Source organism: Gorilla gorilla, chromosome 7, assembly GCF_029281585.2.
Source record: "Gorilla gorilla gorilla isolate KB3781 chromosome 7, NHGRI_mGorGor1-v2.1_pri, whole genome shotgun sequence".
Lineage (NCBI taxonomy): Eukaryota > Metazoa > Chordata > Mammalia > Primates > Hominidae > Gorilla > Gorilla gorilla.
In genome coordinates this window covers 100,889,140-100,909,220 of record NC_073231.2, presented here as the reverse complement: position 1 = coordinate 100,909,220, position 20,081 = coordinate 100,889,140, and the positions used below count along the sequence as shown (strand labels likewise).

The 20,081-nt window shown below is 39.5% G+C and overlaps 1 protein-coding gene and 1 non-coding gene across 14 annotated transcripts in view; both read right to left on the bottom strand.

The window, feature by feature from the left end:
- The window catches only part of NDUFAF6 (NADH:ubiquinone oxidoreductase complex assembly factor 6), a 169,774-nt gene that overhangs the window by 54,844 nt on the left and 94,849 nt on the right, over positions 1-20,081 (bottom strand). For 12 of the 13 annotated variants that reach the window (XM_063709381.1, XM_063709380.1, XM_063709382.1 and 9 more), the window contains 5 exons: positions 16,863-16,965; positions 15,402-15,535; positions 13,975-14,076; positions 10,305-10,361; positions 4,575-4,722 (listed from right to left, as the gene is read on the bottom strand). In XM_063709381.1, coding sequence (XP_063565451.1) covers positions 4,594-4,722; positions 10,305-10,361; positions 13,975-14,076; positions 15,402-15,535; positions 16,863-16,965 — 525 coding nt within the window. In that variant the 3' untranslated portion in view covers positions 4,575-4,593. Of the gene's footprint in view, positions 1-4,574; positions 4,723-10,304; positions 10,362-13,974; positions 14,077-15,401; positions 15,536-16,862; positions 16,966-20,081 lie in introns of those variants that run through there. The other variant, XR_004071250.3, reaches the window with a different exon arrangement.
- LOC115935630 (U6 spliceosomal RNA) lies at positions 7,219-7,325 on the bottom strand. Its single transcript, XR_004071257.2, has one exon. It is a non-coding gene; the product is annotated as a U6 spliceosomal RNA (small nuclear RNA).

Genomic DNA, 20,081 nt, shown 5'->3' with positions numbered 1-20,081 from the left:
CTGTGGCCAATTGGAGAGGACACGTCCTGTCTAAAACATTCAATTTCTCATTCTTTTTCAAATGCCACTTTTGCAAAACAAAATATGCCTGTAGGCCTAATTTGGTTCAGGCTTCCAGTCTGTGTCTTTTGTACAATATTAACGTGTGTTTTTTACTAGATGTAGGTCACTATTCTAAGCACTTTACATGGAGAAATTCATTTATTCCTCACAACCACCACTGAGGTTGATATGATTTTGCCTATTTTACAAATGGAGCAACAGAGGTTTGGGGTAACTTGCTGAGGTTACACAACTCTTAGGGTGGCAGAGCTGGGACTGAACCCACACAGGCTCCTCTGGAGTTCAAACACACTTTTTTTTTTTTTTTGAGTCAGGGTGTCTGTCGCCCAGGCTGCAGTGCAGTGGCGCGATCTTGCTTGGCTCACTGCAACCTCCGCCTTCTGTGCTCAAACAATCCTCCCACCTCAGGCACCGGAGTAGCTGGGACTACAGACATTCGCCACTATGCCCAGCTAATTTTTATATTTTTTGTAGAGATGGGGTCTTGCCATGTCGCCCAGGCTGGTCTTGAACTCCTGGGCTCAAGGGATCCACCTGCCTCGGCCTCCTAAAGTGCTAGGATTACAGGCATGAACCACAACGCCCAGCCCACACTCTTAAAAGTACTTCACATCACTGTACAATACTCTACTGTCCTGTAGCTAATAACTCTTTGTATCTTTCAGCATATACTACAGAATGAGTTACATATTAAATAATTTATTGTGCCAAATATTCCTTTCTGCTGTTGAACAAACTCTTAACTACTATATACTGATAGGATAGAAAATGAATGTCTACCTATCTATTTATTGTTCCATAAATTTAATCACCTTCGCATTCTACAAGCATCTTTCTCATTTGGAGAGTCCTAACTTTTAAGAAATAACTTTGTAGTTACCCAAAAAATATACATTCATTATAGAAAAAAGTAGGTAAAATGAAGTGTCAAAATTATTTTAATGCATTCCCTCAACTCTTCTCCCCTCCTTCTGACCCATTTCCAACACCTTCCCAATTCTGGACCTGTGTTCCTTGCAGGAACAAACAGTAGGATGTTTTGTTTTATTTTCAGTAAAGAACCACATAATGTTTACAACTGTAAGGATCTTTCTAGACAAGGCAATCGATTAAGCCAATATCTTCAGAAAAGTCCAATTTATATGAGCTAAAACAAATCCAAGGGCACCTAGGGATTTGCTGAAATGGAAAAAATACAAACTCGCAAGTCTCTGATCTTAATTCAGTATTTCAGTAGATCAGGGGATGTGGTCACTTTATTCACAAACTTTCCTAAGAACTCTGAACATTCTGTTCTTTTTACGTAAGTTAAAGGCAAAAAAATCAAGAGTCTTGACATAGACCATCCATTCCGTTTCCTGGCCTTTGTACACACTGCTTCTTCAGCCAGGACCTCCCCACAAAAACGTCAACACCCCCTCCCCAAGCCCTGGGTCCTACCCAATCTTCCTGACACTATTCACATGCCATCTCCTCTGGGAAACCTTCTTTGACTGCCAAGCCGGTGAAGCATCCCCCCACACTCCCCCACCATATACACCCAGTGACCAGCACCTAACACCTATTTCGATTGTCTATTTCTCTCTCACCTAATTTGTAGTTGGAACTTATGTAGTAATTACCTTTTTTAACCTAATTTGTATCTGAAATTTAAGCAGTAATACTTATTTCTAAAAAATGTGCCTTTGAGCTTTTAAACTTGGCAGTTTACTTGACAATCTCAAGAATGGTAAAAAAATAATACTGGGCTTTGGGCTTTGGCATTGAACTAATGTGGATCTGGCATCCAGCTCTAGTACTAATGCCTCCATGACCTTGAACTTAACATCTCTGAGACTGTTTTATCATTTGGAAAATAAAGGCCTACTTCACTATGAGAGTTAAAGCATAAAAGTGTGAAGTACACCACCTGTTCGAGTTTGTGTTCAATAAGTGTTAGCTACAGTTACATTTCTCAAGAATTCAATTTCATCAAAACGAGAGCTTCAACCACAAGGAGAGAAAGAATATTGCCAATTGAGAACTACCCAAAACTTATTTCATAATGATATGCAACTTTACCTACATTGAGAATAATCTGTAATTTATACTTAATATGTTATCTGCTATCCACTTATTCAACAACAAAGCACATCTAAAATGGTTTGAAAATGTATCTGACTCCTTTAAAATATTCTAATAAAAACCCAGAGATTTGAAAAAATCAAAAAGAATGCCAGCATCATCTAAGGGAGTATCTTTTACACCAGGAAATTAATAGTACAGTAAATTTCACAGATAAAGACTCCACTTGAATCTCTAGATTGGTAACTGTAGTTCATCCAAATCTGTAAGCATCAAATTTAAAATGGTTTAGAAAGTATTTTGAAATTATTTACTTAATAAATTGGCTTCTGAGCCAGCAAAGAATCCACTAATCCAGTCGCGTAATTAAACCCTCCTTTTAAGACCCTTAGAAAGGAACCAAGACGCCTAGATGATTGCTGCCAAATTTAACCTGGGAAGACCTGCAGACAATGCTCCCTAACAAAGACTCTCTGATGAACTTTTCAACCCTGGATCACTCAGAATCCAAAGAGGAAACATGTCCCATTTCCTTGTATTTTTTTTTTTTTTTTTGAGATGGAATCTCGCTCTGTTGCCCAGGCTTGAGTGCAGTGGCACAATCTCAGCTCACTGCAACCTCTGCCTCCCAGGTTCACGTGATTCTCCTGCCTCAGCCTCCCGAGTAGCTGGGATTACAGGCACCCACCACAACACCTGGCTGATTTTTGTATTTTAAGTAGAGATGGGGTTTCACCATGTTGGCCAGGCTGGTCTTGAACTCGTGACCTCAGGTGATCCACCCGCCTCAGCCTCCCAAAGTGTTGGGAATGACAGGCATGAGCCACCACGCCCGGCACCATTTCCTTGTATTTTCATTTGAAGATAAGCTGAATGGCTCTCGAAAGCCACAGAATTAAAGAAGGGGATCTACTTTCAACATCAGTACCAACTAAGAGTCTACTAGCATATACAACCACATTGCACATTCATTCAACTATATATTTATTAATCTCTACTTGCTCTCAATCAGAAGCCATTCTAGGTGTGTGGTGGGGGTGATGTCAAGATGAATGAACAATGCATTCTTGTGCTCCAAAAGCTCTCAGTTTGAATTTGCAAAAATGTAACATTTTAAGCCACTCACAATTTAAGTAGGCACTAATTCATAGCTGATACCAAAGACTTAAATGAGAGAGCCGAATGGGGCAGGAGACAAGACTACTGAAAATACAGGAAAAAGGAAACTGGCATAATCCTGGTCCTGAGAGTGAGATTCATTTAGAGTCAGATCGACCAATTACCAGCAATGTAAAAAATTTGGGTTTTTCCAATTGGGATGCATTTTCTAAAAGTTTTATATTATTATTAATTATTATTCGTTTGTCTTTGAGACAGGGTCTTGCTCTGTTACCCAGGATGGAGTACACTCATGCCTCACTGCAGCCTCACCCTCCTGGGCTCAAGTAATCCTCCCACCTCAGCCTTCCTAGTAGCTGGGCGTGCACCACCACACCTGGCTAGTTTATGTATTTTTGGACGAGATGGGGTTTTGGATGTTGCCCAGGCTGGTCTCAAACAACTTAAAAGTTTAATGAACAAAAATGTGCCTCATTTCACAGGTTTTTAGGAAAACCAAATGAGAACACTGATGCAAGTATACAGCACAGTGCTCATCACTGGGAAGCACAATGTATAGCGCAGAATGTACAGTATGAAGTGTAGCAACCCTTTAATGGATGTTCAATACAATACCGTTCATATCACTTATACAAACTTTGTCAGTACAATTTTGTTCACGATCATGATAATGCTGAATGACAGAGTGAAGAAGTGGGATTAACAAAAAAGTAAAAGCTTCCAGACCAGCCAGAGCTGAAGTCAAATTAAGGCTCTGCTCTTGCCAGCCACTCCAACCTTAAAGAAGTTACGTTATTATCATGGATAAATTTTTACACAAGATTGTAAAAATTAAACGTTAAGGATATAAAGCCCACAACACGTGACTGATATTCCTCAAATATTAATTTCACTATTTGTGACCCCTAAATAAATGCATCTTCCGGGTGTTCTGAACACCTAGGTTATAGCTGCTCAGCATGTAAGCCCCTATGATAACTTGAGCCCTTTCCCCTTTCCTTCCCCAGTAGTGAAGGGAGGATGACATTCCTTCTCCCTGCCCACTGGCTCAAGTGTGGCTTATGGCCTATGCACAGCTACACCGATATTCCCTGTTGGAGCTCCAGCTTCCAGGGACAGCACAGCAGACACTGTCTGTGTCTGCCAATGGCAGTGCCTCTGCCAGAATCTCAGCAGTCTTGGCACCCTAGTCCCACGGCAACTTCTCATCAATTTTGTGAGCTACTTGACATCCCATTCAATAAATTCATTTTCTCCTTAACAGTCATTTCCTGTTGTTCCTAAATAAGAATCCTAACTTTTATAAAACTAATAGACTAGAATTAACATCAGTGCCATGAAATTATTTTAATATGTTTTTCTCCATGACTGAATATACAAATATAATGGAAGTAATGTATTCTTCTGCTGTAAAGATGGGTGGAATATATCAAAATCCACTCGCTGAATTTTCTTTAGAAAGTCCTCTAGAGAAACCTGGAAGAAAGAGAATAGTGATCACCAGATCATAAAATGATCAAGACTTAAAAAAAAAAAAAAACTAACTAAAGAATAATTACAAGTATTTAGGCTATTTTAGTTTCCCTGAGATGGTTTTCTATTTAAGTGAGAATTTTAAAAGAGAGAAAGAAAAAGACATCTAAGAAGTTTCTATTAGACCAGTAAAAGGGTATCACAGAGCTAGTACCAGAAAAGCCAAGCCTCTTCTGCTCATAATATAAAAAGCTTTGGTTAAGACAAAAGGATTAGCAAAATCATGTTTGCCTGGCCTTATTACTAGATTTAGTGGAATGCAAAAAGGCCGTTTCAATCAGGGAAAATGAAACATCCCCACCCCGACCCCCCAAATGTAGTGTACCATGAGGGGGAGCTCAAATTGTCTCTCAAGAAATTATTTTGTGAAGAAGTTGAACAGGTCTCCACGTTGTTGCTAGAGCACATGATTTTCAACCAGGCAAAATTATCACCCCATCCTTTCCCCACCACAAAAAACTTGACAAAGTTTTTACAAGGATAGCAGCAGGATAGAAAACACCAACGATGTGCAGTATCTTTCTTTTTTGGTTTTCAATTGTCTTGATTAATTTATAAATTTTTATTTTATTTTAATAACATTTTTGTTAAACAGGCAGGTCACTTAGTTTTGTGCTCCACCTTTCTAAGCGGCACGAGACCTCCTCGTCCACATAAGCAGCGCCCCCTAGAGTTCTGCGGCACAGAACCTGGGGGATCAATGCAGGGATTATGACTATAGATTCTTTAGAATATGCAGATGAGAACAAAAACAAAAAATATTTTCTTCCAGACTTTTTTTCCTATACTTTTATAAATATATGAGTGAAATACAAACAAATTCATTATCTACTTTTTTTTTTTTTTGAGACAGAGTCTCGCTGTGTTACCCAGGCTGGAGTGCAGTGGCATGATCTCGGCTCACTGCAACCTCCGCCTCCTGGGTTCAAACGATTCTTCTGCCTCAGCCTCCAGAGTAGCTGGGACTACAGGTGCATGACACCATGCCCAGCTAATTTTTTGTGTTTTTAGTAGAGACAGGGTTTCACCACATTGGCCAGGCTAGTCTTGAACTCCTGACCTCGTGATCCATCCTCCTCGGCCTCCCAAAATGCTGGGATTACAGGCGTGAGCCACCGCGCCCGGCCATTATCTACTTTTTAAAACCCTAAACTTACATATACAGACAACAGGAGACATATGCATCAATGTCCCAGCTGCCTTGTTTTATATTAGCAAGAAACTTAGAAACAATCCAGAGACCACACGTGGTGGCTCACGCCTGTAATCCCAGCACTTTGGGAGACCGAGGCAGGTGGATTGTTTGAGCTCAAGAGTTCAAGACTAGCCTGGGCATCACAGCAAAACCCCATCTCTCAAAAAATACAAAAACAATTAGCTGACTGTGGTGGTGTACACCTGCAGTCCCAGCTACTTGGGAGGCTGAGGTGGGAGGATGTCTTGAGCCTGGGAGGTCAAGGCTGCAGTGAGCCTGCACTCTAGCCTGGGTGACAGAGACCCCATCTCAAAAAAAAAAAAAAAAAAAAAAAATCCAGAAATTCTTTGATCAAAAAAAAGAGGAATTGTTTGTACAATGAAATATTAATATTATACTACAGTGAAGTGAATGTACTATAGGTAGATGCAGTAATATGTACAAATCTCAGAAACATTAAGAGTGTGTACATGTCCTAGAAGACATCAATAGAAAATGATCCGTTTTTATAAAGCTCAAAAACAAAACTAAGCAATATGTTGTTCAGGAATATATAAAATGATGAAAGACTTCTTGGAATAAAAGCAAGGAAATAATACGCACAAAATTGAGGAGAGCTACCTAAAAATGAAGGCAGTGGCAGGGAAATGAGATGGGAAAAACTTGAGTCCAGTTTAATGGTGACAGACTAGTTCCTGGCTCGAGTGGTAAGTTCATCAGTGTTTATTATGCTATACATTGCAATATATATACCTAGACAGATATATTCATTTAATATATAGCAAATATTAACAAGTTTAAAAGAGAATAAAAAACTTTGAAAATATTTCAGTGTACTTTCTTTCACATGTTCTCTTGGTTTTGAAAATATTTTAGTGTACTTCCTTTCAGATGCTCCCTTTCTTTGCAAAGAAAGCTCATGCTATTTCATGTTCTGTAACTTGCTTTTTTATCCCTTAATATACTGTGATCAACTTGCTATCTGTAAGAATTATGCTAATTTTAATAGCTTTATGACATTTAATTATAAGGAATAGTTAACAAAATTAAGGTATAGACACATAATAGATATTATATAGCTATTAAGTGTTACATTTATACTTTTTTTAATGATTCAAAAAAATGCTCAATAAACAGTACACTAACATGAAGTGTAATTTCAACTAAACATAAAAATTCATTTCCAAAAACCCCAGAATGACTAGCAGTTATCTTTTGGTGTTAGAATTATAGGTGATTTTGTTTTTTTAATGGAATGCTTCATGAATTTGTGTGTCATCCTTGTGCAGGTACCATGCTAATCTTCTCTGTATCATTCCAAATTTAGTATATGTGCTGCCGAAGCAAGCATGGGTGATCGCTATTTTCTCCTAATACTGTTTATATTGTCCAAATCTTTACTATGAAAATGTATTGCTTTTAGGATTAGGAGAAAATTCCATTAAAATACCAAGGAAATGTGACCTCAAAATTAGAGCTCAAGTGGGTATTTTTACATCAGGCTTTGGTTCAAAGGAAAGTCTGGCTGATGGTAAATAAACTGAGTAACAAATTGATTGTGAAACTCTCAAAGACATTATAAATTTCTGAATATGAATTCTTGAAACCTCATCTATGAAGAATATACCATACCTAGATTAGTCATATTCAAAGAGTTTTTAAACTGCAAATCCTTTCCTTGAACAAAATAATTAACAGATGCCCCATATATAAAACAACTAAGAGGCCCTGTCCAAGCTGGAATGAGGGTGTATGACAGAAGCAGCACCTCAGGAATTGCCATGTTGCCACTCTAGTCTCTCTTGGCACAGGACAGAAACTGAGAGCCGGGGCTGGGCACAGTGGCTCATGCCTGTAATCCCAGCACTGTGGGAGGCCAAGGCGGGTGGATCACCTGAAGTCAGGCATTTGAGGCCAGCCTGGCCAACATGGGGAAACCCCTCCTCTACTAAAAATATAAAAATCAGCGGGGCACGGTGGCGCATGCCTGTAATCCCAGCTACTCGGGAAGCTGAGGCAGGAGAATCGCTTGAACCCTGGAGGCAGAGGCTGCAGTGAGCCGAGATCATGCCATTGCACTCCAGCCTGAGCAACAGAGCAAGACTCCGTCTCAAAAAAAAAAAAAAAGCAGAAGCTGAGAACTGGGCCCCACCCCCCGAGTTTCTGATTCGGCAGGTCTGTGAGGGAGCCCAAGATCTGCATTTCTAACAAGTTCCCCAGTGAGGTAGATATTGCTGGTCCAGGAACATTTTGGGAACCACTGGTCTATGACAGTAGTTTTTAGGCCTAGCCACACCTCACAATTAAAACCAAAGGCGGCTGGGCACGGTGTTTTATGCCTGTAATCCCAATACTTTGAGAGGCCAAGGCTGGAGGATTGCTTGGGTTCAGAAGTTCAAGACCAGCCTGGACAACATACTGAGATTCCATCTCTTCCAAAAATAATTTTTAAAATTAGCTGGGTGTGGTGGTACATGCCTGTGCTCCTAACTATTTGGGAGGCTGAGGTGGGAGGATCACTTGAGCCTGGGAGGTTGAGACTGCTGTGAGCCATGACTCCACCACTGCACTCCAACCTGGGAACCTGGGCAACAGAGTGAGATTTTGTCTCAAAAAAAAAAAAAAAAAAAAGCCGGGCACGGTGGCTCACACCTGTAATTCCAGCACTTTGGGAGGCCAAGGCAGGCAGATCACTTGAGGCCAGGAGTTCAAGACCAGCCTGGCCAACATGGCAAAACCTGTCTCTACTAAAAATACAAAAAAATTAGCCAGGCATGGTGGTGCACGTCTATAATCCCAGCCACTCAGGAGACTGAGGCCTGAGAATCACTTGAACCTGGGAGGCGGAGGCTGCAGTGAGCCAAGATCACACCACTGCACTCTAGGCTGGGCAATGGAGTGAGAATCTGCCTCCAAAAAAAAAAAAAAAAAGAAAGAAAGAAAGAAAAGTAAAACGCGAAGCTTTTAAAAAGTATCAATGCCTGGGTCCACCAATATAATTGGTCTGGAACGGGGAGGCCAAGCATTGTTTAGGTCTTTTTAAAGCTCTCCAAGTGATTCTAATGGGCAGCCAGGGTTGAGAACCACCTTTTTCCACAGAAGTTAATAAAACAAAGTCCTTAACCTTTACGAAGCTTACTTAGTATGTTAAACAGCTGATGGTATATCCATCAGATAACCACTAAACAGGGTGATACAGAATAACATGTTGACATACACAAAATACATGTATGATTATATGTATATGAAAGGTTCAGAAAGATGAACAGACATTATCTCTAGATAGGGTAGAATTGTGAGAACTCTGATTTCTTCTCTTGTATTCTCTTACACTATGAAAATTTAAAATATTAATGTACTACTTTTATAATTAGCAAAAGCTCAATTAAGAAGCAAAATGACTTCACACGCACACACCTGAACACTAAGACAGAGGGTGTGAAGGGATTGAAATGAATTTCTAAGTATATTTCAGGGGAAAAGGTAGAAGATATGTTTGGTATTACAGAAAATGTGTAAGTTTACAATTTTCAAAGATTACAAACCTTTGAACCTTCGTTTCTATCTATAAAATGAAGTAACCACATTTTTGCTAGGAAGACTAGGAATAATGATGGAATGACCTAACCCAAGGCCTGTCTCATTAAAGGTTCTAAGTAACTGGTAGCAATTATCACTTCTCTATGTAGTTTTAGAACAACAGTTCCCAAACCTGTCTACGCATCAGAATCACCTGGGGAACTTCTTAAAATCACAGATTCTCCTAGGAACTGGCCTCCTCCTCAATCCCAAAAGTCTTACTAAAAAAGAAGACTCCAGGAATCTATATTTTTAAAAAGTTTTCCAGGTTACCCCACTGCAACCAGCTCAGCAGTGGGCTATGAACCACTGTTCTGGAACTGGTGCTACAATATGGTCAGGTCACAATGGAGAAAAAAATGAACAGAATAGTAATACTTATATAGCTATAAGCAGCCTAACAATCCCACAAAGTAGTTTCTCCTATTATTCCCATTTCACCTAAGAGTAAACTGAGGAATGTGGTTATTAAGGAATTTAAGGTCCCATTGCTAGTAAGGGGCAAAACAGATTCAAGCCAATGCAATCTGGCTGCAAAGTCCGTGCTAAAAACTCAGCTCACCTGCCTCTGAGAAATACAGAAATGACCCTCAGCAAAAGCATCAGTAACTAATGAAAGCCGCCATGAGGGAGGGAAACAAAAACAAAGGCTCCGAACTAAAGAAGTCCATTGGGAACTTTATAAAATATAAAAACAGATCATACACATCTGCTTCACTAATTATACAGCCTTCTCTGTTAATCTACTTACCGTCTGAAGAAAAGCAGGAAATGCTTTCACAGGAACACTTTTGTGAAACGACCTAGCCTAAAAAGGAAGAGGAAAGGAAGCTCGTTCAAAATTAAGCAAATAAACACTCTCCCTCTGAAAGCAACACCAGCAGTTTAACAATACTGATAGGGCCTCTCTCAAATCCAAGAAAACAGCTCATCTCCTGCAGATTAAGATTAGTTTCCTAGGCCTAAAGGACTCAGGAAAAAGTAACTACTGTAGTAAAAATTCCATCCTTTCTTACAGATTGGCTTTAGCATTTTCCAGCTACCTTACAATATCTCATAATCACTTTGACTCCCCAGCTCTGTGGTAAGGGGAAAATGAAGAAATACTTGCATTACCAAGTCCTGTGCACCCCTGTGACTTTATCTCCTGTTTAAATGAGTAAGATCCTCCTAGGTGATCTTGCCTGTGTTCCCTGACCTTTAATTCGTTCCACGCAGCCGGACAAATTAATGTCCTCACATCATCATTTCATTTTTACCTTCTTTAATTCCCTGATAGGTCAAGTTTCAACAATTCATCCTGGAATTCAAAGGCCTCCACATCTTGACTCTAACCTCGTCCATTCAACCTAACTCCCTACCACTCTGAGCTACGAACACCTGGTCACTCAGGCTGATGCCCATCATCCTGTGTTCGCCAAGCCCACTCTTGTCTCCATATCTTCATTTATATTGTCCCTAACACCAGGAAGAGCCCTCTACTTCCTGACTTACTTCTTAACCCATTATACTCCAGTTTGACCCCCAACCATCTACTGAAATTACTCTATGATCATCCATGATTTACTAATCACCACATCTATCTTTTCTCTTCAATCTCTCTGTAGCATGTAAAACTCTGATACTCCTCTTTCTTAAATCTTCTCCTCCCTTGATTTTCAAGACACTGGCTCTCAGTTCTATTCCTCTGAACATTCTTTCCTTCTCTTTCCTCCTAATAAATGGCCCTTTCTCCTTTTACCTTGTAAACAGAAGTGGGCCTCGGGGTTCTGCCCCTGGTCCTCTGTACATTCTCCTTCAGCAACACCATCCAAACTTGGAGCCTTAATTATAAGCCTTTTATGTGGATGACTCCCAGATATATCATCTTTAGTCCTGACTTTCTTTAAAAGTCACAATCCTGCATTTTTTTAATAGTCCATCTCCTTCTAATCCCCTCAAATTCAATTATGTCAAGCAGCTAGTCCAAAGTCTAATGATCCACACCAAACATACCTTTAGTTTCTGTTGTCACTGTAGCTTTTGAATGGCACCATCAAAGTGCCATACTTGAATTCTTCATGCAACCTTCAACTTTCCCTCTATCTGATCTTGCCACAATCCAATTAGTTATCAAGCCTTGTTATGTGTGGGATTCTACTTGTTATGTGTGGGCACGTATGTATACATATATATATAAATGTATATACACATAAACATCTACTGTCTCTAAATCAGACACTCTTTCTTCCTCTCCTAAGCCTCCTAACTGATCACCCAACCTCTAAACTCTCTTGTGTCAAACACTGCTAGCAGGGTTTCCTATTCTGCAACACTCACATCACTGCTTTATTTGATGATGATGATGAAAACTAACATATTTCATGTACAATATGCTGCACTTCGTTATAAACTCTTCATATATGTTAACTCATTTATCCAAATAACCCTTTAAGCTGGGTGCTAAAATGATCCACTACTACAGATGAGGAAACTGAAGCACAGAGAGGTTAAGATTACATGATTAGTAAATGGCAGAATTAGGATTTAAAGTCAGGCTTCTGGTTCCAGAGTTTGCACTCTCATCCACAATACTCTAATGCCTCTCAAAAGCCTCTACAACTCCATAATCTCTTCAATCCACCATTCCAAACCTATCTCCCAGGACCACATTTCGCATAACCCATACACCAGTGGTGTTCAAATCTGGCTGTTTAAAATCATTTGGAAATTTTAATTCCTGGCCCCATCCCAGATTTACTACCCCAGTCTCCAGGGAGTGAGGCCTGGGAATCGGTATTTCTTAGGTGCCTTACATGTCCATTGACTGGGACTGCTCAGGTTCCACACAAAGCTTTCCTGCCTCTCATGATTCTGTAGTGTGCTCAGATCTTACCCAAAACTCTGCTAGTTAGTCCTAAGTAATTTCTCATCTAAAGTTCCACGTATTTTATCTATACCTCTGTCAGGGCCGAGAACTGTTAGATATTCATGAAATTAAAAAGAAGCTGGAGATAGTCTTTGCCCTCAAAGAGCTTACAATCTGATTACTTATGTATTTAATATTTCACAAATATTTACTGAGTGCCCATAATGTACCAGGTACTTTAGATGCTGAAGAATATACAACAGAATCAAACAAAGTAACTTACATTCCAATGAAGTGGGGAGGCAATAAGCAAACTTTTAATGTCAGGTAGTGAAAAGCGCTAAGCCAGGTAAGGAGACTGAGGGTGATGGAAAAGGAAGATGTTATTTTAGGTAAGGTGGCCAGGGAAGACTTTTGTGATAAGGTGACATTTGAGCACTAACTGGAGTGGAGGTGGGGTACAGGGGAAGAAGCAGGAAAAACAGCAAGTGCAAAAGCCCTGTGGTATGCAGGTAAGTGTCCAACTCTTTAGAATCTACTGAAGGCTAAAAAAAAAGAAAAGGTTCACAAGAAGTACCAGGAAAAATTAGCATTATGGGAGCTAAGGAAATAGAAAGTTTCCACCAAGTCTTCAAGAGCCACTGAAATCAAGACACACTTCAAGGAGAACCAGAAAGGAATAACACCATGGAGATGAATGACAGACAATTTCAAGAAAGAGGTGTATAGTCAACAGTGTCAAATTCCAAACAAAAGTCCTGGAAAAGTTAAGAGGTGAAGAACCAACTCTTAGGGAACAACTAAAGTGACAGGCAGGAGAAATCAGGAACCAGTTCAGGAGCCAAGTCAGAGAATCAATGGAAGAAAAATCAGAAAGTGACACAGAGAGAAAGACGTCTATGGTGTCAAAAAAAGAAGAAGAGTTCATGAAAACCAGTTGTAAATGACCATTAAATTTGGCAATAAGGAGAATTGCCAAACTCGTGATTGTTTATTAGAGTGGGCAGGATAGGAGCCAAATCATAGCATGATGAGCAGTGCCAAGGTGGAAAGGGCCCGAGGTAACAGTGAATGCCGACCACTTCCTTCCAAGAGTTCACCTAGGAGAGAAAAATACCAACAGAAGGATCCACAGGCTGCCTGTAAATTCAGAAGGCAGCAGCAACAAACCAGAAGATAAAAGAGGCCACCTATCAGAGAAGCAAACTGAAAACACCAGCTGGGGGTGGCTGAGGGTGCAGCCCCTGGGAGGGGGAGGAGAGGCATCGGCCTTGGAAGGCAGAAAGACACCCTGTCTTCCGAGAGAGAAGTGGATGGAGCACAGAGGAGCCCACATGAGAAAGCTCAGGCTTGATTTACTCAGTAGAGAATGCATTCATATGCTGTGAGGTGGGGGGAGGGACTTTTTTAAGTGAAAAAAGTTTACAACAGACTCTGAGATAAATCTACTGGGAAATCAATGAAGAATGGAAAAAAGACTGCCAAGTTGGGAATATCATAACCATGTTCTAAGAAGAGCCACATCTAGAAATGATTATTCCCTAAATGATTTGGCAAAAAAAAGCCGACTTACATGCTTTAGGTGCAAGTGTGCCTGACTGGCAATGTCATATATTACATCTCTCACATTTTTATCTTGGTTCCTCCGTAGAAAGTCCTCTTGTGAAACACCATGCTGTGTGGGGAAATATACATTATATTAGGAATCTAAAAGCACTTCCTTCCAACAGTTCACCTAGGAAAGAAAATTAAACTAACAATTAAAACTAACTTAGCACAAGAGAACATGTGACAGAACAGTATGTACAGTTTAATGCCTATTTTGTCTTTAGAAATGTATGTGTGCACGTGCATGTGTGTGCATGTGTGGAGAGAGAGAGAAAAAAACAAAAATGAGAGAGTGACACCTGGAACATGCAACAAGATTTTTTGTTTTTTGAGACAGGGTCTTACTCTGTCACCCAGGCTGGAGTGCAGTGGTACAATCATGGCTCATTATAGCCTCAACCTCCCAGGCTCAAGGGATCCTCCCACCTTAGCCTCCTGAGTAGCTGGGACTATAGGTGTGCACCAACACACCCAGCTAATTTTTGTATTTTTTGTAGAGATGGGGTTTCCCAATATTGCCCAGGCTGGTCTCAACCTCCTGGACTCAAGCAGCCCTCCCAAAGTGCTGGGATTACAGGCACGAGTCACCGCGCCTGGCCACAAGATGTTAATTAACAAGTTGTAGGTAGAACAAAAATATATAAGCAAGAAAAGAAACATACAAAAAGTTTGAAAGAACAAATAATGAATCTCATATAGAAAACAAAGTTTTCGCCGGGCACAGTGGCTCATGCCTGTAATCCCAGCACTTTGGGAGGCCGAGGCAAGCGAATCACGAGGTCAGGAGATCTAGACCATCCTGGCTAACATGGTGAAATCCCATCTCTACTAAAAATACAAAAAATTAGCTGGGCGTGGTGGCGGGCGCCTGTAGTCCCAGCTACTTGGGAGGCTGAGGCAGAAGAATCGCTTTAACCCAGGAGGTGGAGGTTGCAGTGAGCCGAGATCACGCCACTGCACTCCAGCCTGGGTGACAGAGCAAGACTTTGTCTCAAAAAAAAAAAAAAAGAAAGAAAGAAAAGAAAACAAAGTCCTCATAAACAGATATTTAAAATGACTTACTCCAATAAAATAAAATAAAGAACAGGCTAAGGTGAACGCTAGGAATAATTACTGCAGTTTCTTGGAAGGGAGCAAGGCATCAACATGACGCTATACCAAATGAGGTTCTCTAGACCTTCCTACTCATTGCTCCTCCAGAGACCTAAAATGCCTGATGGACACAATTCTGACTTGATAACTCTGGGATAAAAAGAGGAAGGCCATTTTTAGTAAGCAATAAGCATTCCTTTCAAAGCAATTACTTGAATAGACTAAGCAAAAAAGCAAAAGATAACTTCCTTCCCCATATTCCTGAGGTAAATTATTCAAAGGTACAAATTACAGCCTTACCAGCATACAAATATCCATGGGAAGGAACACCTTTCTTCTGCTCCCATGATATGGTGTTGCTCTCAAGCAAGTGACAATGCCTTGTGCTTTTCCAATATGACTTGCAGCATGATCTGCATGAAGATCCTTTATACCTATGATTTCAGAAATTACACAGGGCTGCTCTATTCTAAGTGCATAATAAATAAATAGAAACAGCATAGAGAAATAACCTAAACATGTAAAAGTAGACATTTATCCTGTTTTACATCTGAAAAACAGGATTTATGAGTGAAAAACTGGGCACAATAACAAGTTGACCATTTACCACTAGCAGATATCTAATCAATCTCAACTTTTAAATAAGAGTTTTCCTCAGACTACAGCACACTAAGAACACATTTAGAATTTTAATCGGCTATCATGGAAAAGCTTTACAAGTCTTCCATTTCTTCTCCTCTGTGCAATTTCCATATGATCTCATTTTAAGAATATGCTTAACAAACACATTCTACTCTTTGCTCCCTCCTTTCATTGTGATGGCAAACATGTCACCAGAGCTGTGGGCCAGAACAGGCCTGGGAGATGCAATGGGGACTTGTATTATTCTTTTAGGGAGGTATAGAGATATATATTACCTTCTTCAAATAAGATGGTATTGTCCTTGGCCCAAATAATTTCCTTATTTGAATAAGACCTCACTAACTGGCAACAAAGTCAGAGAAGAAATCCTACCATCAAAATTTTGTTTTTAAAAAAGCAGAGAAAGAAAAATCTCAAAAACTTTTATAAATGCAGTTTTAGGCCAGGCACTGTGGCTCACGCCTGTAATCCCAGCACTTTGGGAGGCCAAGGTGGGCAGATCACAAGGTCAAGAGATTGAGACCATTCTGGCCTCGTCTCTACTAAAAGTACAAAATTTAGCTGGGCGTGGTGGCACGTCCCTGTAGTCCCAGTTACTCAGGAGGCTGAGGCAGGAGAATCACTTGAATCCGGGAGGCAGAGGTTGCAATGAGCCGAGATTGAGCCACTGCACTCCAGCCTGGGGACAAAGCGAGACTCCATCATAAAATAAAATAAAATAAAATAAAATAAATGTGTTTTACTTCTTCTACTTTTCTTTTTCCATGGATAAGTATTATTAACAGGAAAGGAAGAGTCAGGCTACAGGCCTTCCAAATTGTAGGAGATGCTATAATAAAAAAGTAAAGCCACTTGCAATTACCAGATTATTAATTTCAACATTCCCATGAGGTAAACTAGCTGTATGAGAGCCTGAGTCTTGGATTACTCTGCATTACAAAGAAAGAGATATAAATTATTCTTCTTGCTAACAATAATAACAAAAAAAAACTGTTCCTTTACAGATAGTACAAAGGAAGGCTTTAGTGCTAAACTGGTTAGATTGCCAAATTATGAAAAAGTGAAATCTCAAAGGTATTTTATTGGAAAAAAGAAGTATGACACAGAAAAACAACTTACCCAATATTTCTAGTGTTAAGTAAAGAAGAGAGCTCTGTGTGTTTTCAGCATAATTTTCCAGTTCCTTGATATTACGATATGCTTTGTCATCCAGATTTTTTTCCTACATCAAATAAAATGCAAATAAAGTCTGTTGAACTGTCAATATTTTAGAAAGAAAAGGTGCTGTTTTTTTGCCCCAAAGAACTGAATAACGAATAAAAATATTCAGTATATGTTATTTAGTACACAATAAGATAAAACATTACAATATTAAAGTTCTACACATTCAATACTTTGAAATCACCACCTCAAAATAAGACATCAGGAATAACCTCAATGTACAAATCACCATGGACATGGCATTTTATTTAAATTTCATCTGAAGCCCAAGTTATCAAAATAAACTGACTTTACTGAGCTCTTACGTAGGCACTTTAGACATTACGTAGGCACTTTAGACATTATCTTCTTAACCCAAACAACCCCCCCTCCAAGAGATAAGGAATTAATACTTTTCCCATTTTACAAATGAAGAAACTGAGGCATGGACACATTAACATGTCCAAAGACACACAGTTAATAAATAAATGGTGGGGACGGGAACCCACATATTTGACTCTTGAATCTACATGCTCAATGAGGAAAAGGTACCTAGAAAAAGAAAACAGAAACCAGTGCCCACCTCATCCCCTAAAAAGAAACCATGCTCAATAAAATAACAGGGTTGATTCCCTAAATACACCATATGCAAGAAACAGAAAAATGAGAATCTAATAGCAAGAACACTTAGCCACTTTTACAAAGACTATTATTAGGGCAAAATATTATCCCCTATTTCACCCTCTTTAAAATCAGAAGAAACTAACACCAGCATCAAATGCCACATGCAGGGTTTAAAAAAAAAAAAAGAGGCTGGGTGCGGTGGCTCATGCCTGTAATCCCAGCACTTTGGGAGGCTGAGATGGGCAGATCACCTGAGGTCAGGAGTTCAAGACCAGCCTAGCCAACATGGTAAAACCCTGTCTCTACCAAAAATACAAAAGAAGTCAGCTGGGCATTGTGGTAGGCGCCTGTAATCCCAGCTACTCGGGAAGCTGAGGCAGGAGAATCACTTGAACCCGGGTGGAGGTTGCAGTGAGCCAAGGTCGTGCCATTGTACTCCAGCCTGGGCGACAAGAGTGAGACTCTGTCTCAAAAAAAAAAAAAAAAAAAGAAAATGACACCAGCAATGATTCCAGAAAAAAAATGCATCCTTTATGGTTTTTTTTGAGACACAATTAACATACCATAAAATTTATCCCTTCAAATAATACAATTCAGTGGTTTTTAGTATATACACAAAGTTGTGCAGCTATCGCTACTAATTCCAGAATATTTTAATGACCCCCAAAAGAAAAGTTGCATCCATTAAGCAGACACTTCCCATTTCCCCCGCTCCTCAGCCCTGGCAAACCACTAATCTACTTTTCATCTTCATGGATTTGTCTATTCTGGGCATTTCATAAAAATGGAATCGTATAATATGTAGCTTTTTGTATATGGCTTCTTTCAATTAGCATATTGTTTGCTTCATCTATTGGTACTTTATTCTTTTTAGTTGAATAAATTATGAATAACATTCCATTGTATGGATATACAACATTTTGTTTAACAACTCATTAACAGACTATGAGTTCTTTCTACTTTCGGGCTTTCATGAATAATGTTGCTACAAACATTCATATACAAGTTCTGGGTGGACATATGTTTTCATTTATCTTGGGTATAAACCTAGGGATAGAATTTCTGGGTCTATGATAACTCCTATGTTTAACTCTTCGAAGAAAAAGTTGCCAAACTATTTTTCCAAAGCAGCTGCACCATTTCACATTCCCACCAGCAATGTACAAAAGGTTTTAACATCTCCCTGTTCTCACCAATACTTGTTATCGTGTATCTTTTTTCTTTTTTATCACAGCCATCCCAACAGCTGTGAAGTGATGTTTCTTTGTTTCAATTTGCATTTCTCTAATGAAAAGATGCTGAACATCTTTTCAGATGCTTATTGGTCATTTGTACACCTTATCTGGAGAAATGTCTACTCAAATCCTTTCCCCATTTTTTAAATTAGGGTTTTTTTTTTATTGTTGAGTTGTAAGAGTTTCTTGCATATTTTAGATAATTGTCCCTTATCAGATATATAACTGGCAAATAATTTTTTTCTTTTAGTCCAATCTATCTATTTTTTCTTTTCTTGCTTGTGCCTTTGGTATCACATCTAAAAAACCACTGCCTAGGGTGCGGTGGCTCAAGCCTGTAATCCCAGCACTTCGGGAGGCTGAGGCGGGTGGATCACGAGGTCAGGAGATCAAGACCATCCTGGCCAACATGGTGAAACCCCATCTCTACTAAAATAAAATAAAAAAAAATTAGCCGAGTGTGGAAGCGCACACCTGTAGTCTCAGCTACTCAGGAGGCTGAGGCAGGGGAACTGCTTGAACCCAGGAGGCGGAGATTACAGTAAGCCGAGATCGTGTCACTGCACTCCAGCCTGGCAACAGAGCGAGACTCCATCTCAAAAAAAAAAAAAAAAGAAACCACTGCCTAACCTAAAAGTCATTAAGATTTACACCTATGCTTTCCCCTAAGAGTTTCACAGTTTTAGCTCTTACATCTAGGTCTTTAATTTAGTTTGAGTTCATTTTTTTATATGGTGTGAGGGAGGGGTCAAAACTTATTCTTTTGCAAGAGGTATCCAATTGTCCCAGCACCATTTGTTGCAAAGACTGTTCTTTCCCCAGTGAAGTGTCTTGACACCCGTCACTCAATTGACTATAAATATATGGGTTTATATCTGGACTCTCATTTCTATTCCATTGATCTACATGTCTACCCTTTATCAGTAACACACAATTTGATTACTGTAGCTTTGTAGTTAAGTTCTGAAATCAGGAAATGTGAGCCCTCTAACTTTGTTCTTCTTTGTTAAGATTATTCTGGCTATTCTGGGTCCCTTGCATTTCCATATGAATTTTAGGACCAGTTTGTCAATTTCTGCAAAAAAGAAAGCTAGAATTTTGATAAGGATTGAAGTGAATCTATAGATCAATGTTTGTTCACAGTTCTTTACTTTTAAATATCCCCCCCTTCAAAAGCCAAGTGTTATTTTTCATTAAACTAAAATGGTATCTCTGTCTTGAGTTCCCTAATTTTCTTTACCTTGTAAAACAGAAAAGATGACACCTGAAAATAGGTCTT